This window comes from Triticum aestivum, chromosome 4D (genome assembly GCF_018294505.1).
Source record: "Triticum aestivum cultivar Chinese Spring chromosome 4D, IWGSC CS RefSeq v2.1, whole genome shotgun sequence".
Classification (NCBI taxonomy): domain Eukaryota; kingdom Viridiplantae; phylum Streptophyta; class Magnoliopsida; order Poales; family Poaceae; genus Triticum; species Triticum aestivum.
Genome location: NC_057805.1, coordinates 499,368,332 through 499,374,873, shown reverse-complemented (window position 1 = coordinate 499,374,873; position 6,542 = coordinate 499,368,332). Strand labels below are relative to the sequence as shown.

The following is a 6,542-nucleotide window of genomic DNA, read 5'->3' as shown; positions in this document are numbered from 1 at the left end:
TACCTAGCAACGTATGTGCACTATGTGTTGTCCTCATGCCCCAAAAAATTAGCACCCTTGAAGTTGAACATACCCTACATTTACCTCCTAGACTCGCCGTTGTCACAATGGATACTTAGACATGGGAGGGAAATGCTATTACATGACATACATACACAAAGTAGGAGTACGGTCACAACATGCGATCAGACTGACTTTTTTTTTGAGTGAAGTCGAAGTAAAAAACATTCGATTAAAATTTAGGAATTCTACTGAAGAAGGTGGCTTTATTTTTCGATAAGTGATGCTTTTACTAATCCATAATATAACAACAAGGAGTTACAAAGCATAATTAGCATACACCTGCCTCTTGTATGATTAGTATGCGCACATCTAACACCAACTCATACCCACAAGATCTTTTTATTAGCACGTATAAACAGTGCAGCTGACCAATTTTATTGGTTGACACCCCATGACGGTTGGACACCAGGTACTCACGCCCACGAGATTTGTTTATTAGCACATATAAATTGTGCTGCTTACCAATTTTATTGCACGACCCTCCATGACGGCCGGACCATCAGCTAGCGAGCGTGGTGGGGAAGCAACTGTCGTGCACGCAGCTGAGCACGTCGCGGTAGTCCCTGTGGATGGTGAAGGAGTCATACACCTTGCCATCGCTGCTCTTCATGTACTCGAACAAAAGCGATGAGTGGTTGAAGGCCGTCAGCTTGGTGAACCCGTAGTCGTGATCCCTGAATATGCTCCACTTGGGGATCGCGGTGGTGTACTCCGACAGGTGGCTGCCGCCGCCGCCGGCCACGACGAAGATGGTCCCGTTCATGGTGCCCGAGTAGTGGCTCTTCTCATTGTTGACGCACTGGCTCTGGTAGAGCGGGCATGTGCGCTCGTAGTTGTGGACGTGGCCGAAGTAGGCAATGTCGACGCGGTACTTCTGCCACAGCTTCTGCAGGCTCTCCCGGCCCTCGGGCTCCTCGAAGGAGCCCTGGTCGGCGTACCACGAGTTGGAGGAGTAGCCGAGCACCCGGTGCGCCGTGAAGATGAGCCACGGCTGGTGCTTGCGGTCCACCGTGGAGAGGCACTCCTCGATGAACTTGTACTGCGGAGTCCCCTCCCGCCAGTCGTGCTCCGAGTCCGCCACGCAGAACCGAAACATCCCGTAGTCCACCTTGTACCTTTAGATTCATCGATGACAGCCATTTTGTCACTTGAAAATTAACCATCCAATATTTTTTTTCTCGAATATGCACGAGTGTGCATACTATATTATATAGAAGAAATCAGGGTAAAGAGCCCGTCCACGTTAGCGTTACAAGAAACCACCCAATATTTTCATATGAATTTTACAAGAAACCATTCGATTTCTAGGTGCTTACCAAAAGTTTGCTCTGTTTTCGGCCGGGTAGTAGTACATGGTCTCGGCAGGCACCCCGCATTCACCGCCGGAGTCCTCGACGTCGAAAAACCCGCCGGTGTTGGGCCAGTCCCTCTCGTGGTTGCCGCTGCAGACGCAAGACAAGGATTAGTAATAAGCTCCCAGCATGCCATTTGTTAACATGGCACTACTCCATACCAACATGGTCATGGCATGATGTACCTTGCAACCATGTAGGGCTTCTTGGCGCTGATGGGGGCGACCTGTGCGGTGAACTGGTCCCACTGGGAGAGGTACCCGTTGGCGTAGGGCATGTCGCCGATGTGGAAGACGATGTCGTAGTTGTCCAGATCTTCAATCAACCTATCCGTCGTGTTGAGCGACCCCGGCTGGTAGTTGGCGAACTCGTTTGATCCATCCCTCTCCGCCTGAAAGACCAAACCATTTGTACCATATGTAAAAAATTCATGTAAAATGAAGTGAAATTGTCATGCATGCGAATGCGATACATATTAAGAGAGACACATTGAATTGTACCTTTCCCATGTCACCGAAGACGATGATGCGCTGCAGCGAGTTCTGCCCGGGGGTTGGCGGTGCCCGGAAGGTGTAGGGCTTAGCCCACACCACGGTTCCGTCGGAGAGCTCATGCCCAATCTTGTAGAAGTACCTAAAAAATCACAATTCACAAACCAACCGATCTTGGGTAAATTAACCTGCCATTTGAGCATTTGTCAAGGACGAGTCAATCTGCTTCCCCTTGGTAACACATCTGCCTACGACGTACTCTTTGTTGGGCCACAGGTTCCTCATGAACGCCGTGTGGATGAACCCGGGTTCCCTCCACCCAACCGTTCGCGCCGGCTCGCCTGGATAAACAGCCAAACCAAAACAAAATAGCACGGTGAGCCTTGTATCTTCTTGCCCATGCATGCATGATCTGAGTCGATGCTCCACATACGTACGTACCGCACATGCTGCCGCGGTTGAAGGTGAGCGTCCCGGCGGGCGTGCGTGCGCCGGCGGCGCCGACCATGCCCCACTCCACGAACGGGTAGGCCTCGCCGACGTCGTAGCCGCTGGTCCACGTCACCGTCATCTCGTCGTGGGTCTTGCCCTGCGCCAGCCGCGGGAACACCGGCGCCTTGGGGTTCTTGAACACCGCCTTCTTCGACACCGACACCAGCTTCGGCTGCACTTCGAAATTTTCAGATGATCCTCTTTGGTTCCACTTGGAAATTTCACATGCTAAAACAGTAGGTTCGGATCGGGAGCGGTTACGTTTTCGAGGCCGCCGGTGAAGAGGGCGAAGGAGAAGTCGGCGCGCTGGTTGATGAGCTGGAGCCGGATGCTGCCCTTGCCACCTTTGAGGTAGTTCGCCGAGTAGTTGGCGTACTGATACTGCAGTCACACACCAGCAGGCCAATTCAGCTCAATATATCATGGTTCGTGGCCATGTTGTCAGATGGTTTTCATGGAATTTCATCTTGGTTAGTTTATCAACTGACCTTGATCGGCGCCGTGCATAGCAGCGGCTCGGCGGGGTACCTCTCGGGGTTAGGGCACGTGCCCGAGCTGCACACGCACAAGAGACACAAGCCAGAGGATCCAACAGGGATCAGAACTTGAATTCATCGTGCTTGAAAATTTGGAAATGTCAAGGGGGGAAGTCTTACATGAAATCGGCGGGGGAGAAGACGGCGATCCAGTCGTCGGGGGTGGGGTTATCCCAGCCGTACTTGACGGTGACCCACACAGTGTCTTCGTCCTGTCAGAGGCATGCATCTTAATATACATAAGAGTGTTTTTGCTATTGCGGTGTAAAAAATGCTTTTATATTATGGGACTAGGGGAATAGTTGATTAATGACAGTTTTCTATAGACAATAGGGGCTTCACGTCACGGTCCGTTATTTTTTGCACTTTCTTTGGCTTTTATGTGTAGCTAGTTTAATAATCAGTGAAGCCGGTCCGATTCGTAAGCAAGCAGACTAATAATCAAATCAGAAGCTGCAACTAGCAAATCTGCAACTGTCACGTGGTGTGGGGAGGGGTCCATATCTAATGCACAAGTGGCGCTCTCTGTCCCCATTCTTTGCATCATTTGGCACCGTGGGTCACCAATAATGCTACATACGGATAAGATTAGTAATTATGCATGGACTGACGTGCCATCACGTGATTGGAAGCTTAAACCCGTGAGCTTAGCAGTTTTATGTCGTCCATTCAATTAAAAGTTGGCAAATCTTATTGTTGGTTCATTTTGTTGTACGTACTATAAGATGTCCCCTGAACATTTGTGAAGCAAATGAACTAGGACAGATCAATGGATACATTAGCTAATCAATTAGCTTTGCATATACCTGGTTGCCGAGCAGCGCCGGCGTCGCCCGCACGTACGCGGAGGAGCGGTGGAGGTCAAGGTGAACGGTGGCCTTGTGGATGGCGATCTTGGACAGCGGCTGGATCCCCAGGGCCGGCGACGCGCTCACCGTCGCCGCCGCTGCCGCCATGGCCAGCACCGCTGCCAGGGCGACATGCGCCATCCCCATGCCTCTGCTTCAGCTGCAACTCGTGCGCACTAGAGCTGCTCCTGCAAGTGCAACTGTGCTCTAGGCTGGTGTGTGTCCAGCGTACGCCATGGCTGCCCGGCCTATATGTAGCCAAGTGGCAGGAGAGGGGGTCCGGGTCCGGGGCCATCACAGTGACAGTATATGTAAAAAAAATGGCAATTACTGCATAGTACTACTACTTCATGTGGTAGCGGCCGGTATGTTCAAAAATGGTTTATTCCAAGTGGTACCTCGCGAAGCACGTCATGGATGTCGACATCTAACCCTCTTGTTTTTTAGCACCCGTGCTCCTCGTGCTCCATTATTTATTTGTTTTTATTTATTCTTTGACATCGACTGACGCGCGTGACATTGTCGATTCTTGCCAACCGGGGTGAGATATTTGTGTGGGTTTAATCTTATGAGAATGATTTGGTTCAGCCGCAGATCCGCCCGGTGAGTAACCGTTGGATCAAAAGTTATCGTACAGTGCTAAAATATTACGCGTGATACCTATTTAGAAACATCTGGCAGGACAAGCATCTTTATCCATTCGTCACCGCTTCATCCCCAATCTCAATCCTCGTGGGGAGAACTTCTGCAACATTATCCTTGCTGCAAAACTCCTTCCGGAACAACACCAGTGTTGCAAAAAGGCGAAGATGAAAAAAAACCTGCAATACAACTTATCGTCCCCAAACTCAATCCTTGTAATGAGAAGTTTCTGCAACATCATTCTTGTTGCAGATTCCTTCCGCAACAACATCCGTGTTGTGAAAAAAAGACAAAATAAAATTCTGCAACACAACCTTCGTTAAAAATCTTTCTATAACAAGGCCTCTGTTGCAAAAGGATTCTGTAACACCACCTTTGTTGCAATTGTGAAAACAGCACTGGGTCGTTGATCTAACGATTGTCTAGGCGACGGATCTTTTTAAAAGATCCGCCGGCCGACGCGTAGCATGCCTCTAATCTTATATACCTAAATAGTTGATCTCCACTATTTCAATTCTTTCAATATGCACATATGCCACCTCATTACCCACTAACTATTTCTCTTGGAGGTGTTCATAGACGTAGAGTGTGCGTGCATGTGTTTATAGGGGTGATTGTATATTCGTATATGTGAGCGATTTTTGATTTGTTCAAAAAATATATTTCTTTTAACATGCATGAAAATTGCTATTTGTATTTTCTTTTAACGTGCACACATCTCAACTTGAATCATTCTTATTATATTTCTCCCAACATGCATGAGAAATACTACTTATATTCTCTACATATCTACAACTATGTAATAATCAAATAAAATTATATCTATTTTATTTTTTATTTAAATATCATCAAAAAGTATTGCAACCAATCCCCACAACAACGCGTGTGGTATCATCTAGTTTTTTTAGATTGGAAGCCGCGATTTGTGTTGTCAGATAAATGACCAATAAACTCTTATCTAGTTGTTTCACATAGGAAAACCGATACCAAACTTAGCACATTTACTCAAAGTAGTGATGCTCGTGCATAAATTATGTTTAACTCGTGAAGTATGATTGGTAAAATCCCCGCAAAAAAAGTATGATTCGTAAAATGTTTACAATAATCTGGGGCTCTGGGCCCTGTATCGGTCACCCCGTCTGATCACCACGTACCATTGAGCCCCACCCAAGCAACGTTATCCATCTCCAGAAATTTCTAGACCATGCATTCTTCTCCCCACACACCTCCCAAATTCTTCTACAAAATCAAACACCTCGCTCCACCATCGTCAGTCCCATCCTTCATACACTGCTTCTGACGACGCCCTCCTCCACTCCGAGCAATGTGGCACCGACCCAACCGTTGCTGATATGCTACTCCAATCCGTGTGGCAACAGCGCTTCCGCACCACTCCTGCAAGGCTAGCGAAGCTGGTCGCCTTTGTTCTTTGGGTGTGGCAAGGCTGGCTACCAGTGCTGGTGGTGGTTGCCGATGTTGGTCAGGTGTCGCGCGGCGAGAGCCGAGACGTGATGTTGTTAGCAGCAGGGGCAATGCCGCCACTTCACGAGCAGCGAGATCCCCTACCTAGGGGTGGATGTTGCGACGCGCACGCGACAATCCTGATGCTACGGGCGGTATGATCGTGAGCTGCTACGCACACAAGATGCTGCAGCGGGAGTGTGGTGGTGCTAGGGCTGGTACCCAGAGGTGCTCGAACCAGCATAGGACAGGACTACGACCAGAGCGACGACACATGATGTATGTTGGAACCGCAAGCGGTGATGCATCAGTTGCGATCTGACTACTGCAAGAGCTCACGAGGAGCCATCAACGATGCAAAGCGGGTGCTAGAATCGGTGGGCTGCGATGCTTCGGCCATGAGCCAGGTGACGTTGCAAGCGTGACTGGTGGGTGCTACGAGAACAACTGGCGTAGCTGCGAGATGCTACAAGGTGACATGAGCGTTTGGCTTGTGGGGTGCTGCAATGATGTCATGATCGAGGCGGTTGGTGGTGCTCTGCAATGGTGCCATGGCCGAGGCGGCTGGTGGCACACACGGTGTCATCGTGTGTTGCGGCTCGGACCATTGTGCATGGAGTGAAGTGCAAGGGGGCGATCGATCGTGCGTCTAGGACC

At 49.4% G+C, this 6,542-nt stretch overlaps 1 protein-coding gene across 1 annotated transcript; it reads right to left on the bottom strand.

Moving 5' to 3' along the window:
- Positions 1-246: 246 nt before the first annotated feature.
- Positions 247-4,039, bottom strand: LOC123099016 (nucleotide pyrophosphatase/phosphodiesterase). Its single transcript, XM_044521125.1, has 10 exons — positions 3,741-4,039; positions 3,055-3,146; positions 2,887-2,953; positions 2,660-2,779; positions 2,348-2,570; positions 2,166-2,247; positions 1,916-2,048; positions 1,601-1,806; positions 1,380-1,505; positions 247-1,178 (listed from the first exon to the last, which is right to left on the bottom strand). The coding sequence occupies exons 1-10, from the start codon at positions 3,927-3,929 to the stop codon at positions 563-565; spliced, it is 1,854 nt and encodes a 617-aa protein (XP_044377060.1). The 5' UTR covers positions 3,930-4,039; the 3' UTR covers positions 247-562.
- Positions 4,040-6,542: the final 2,503 nt, after the last annotated feature.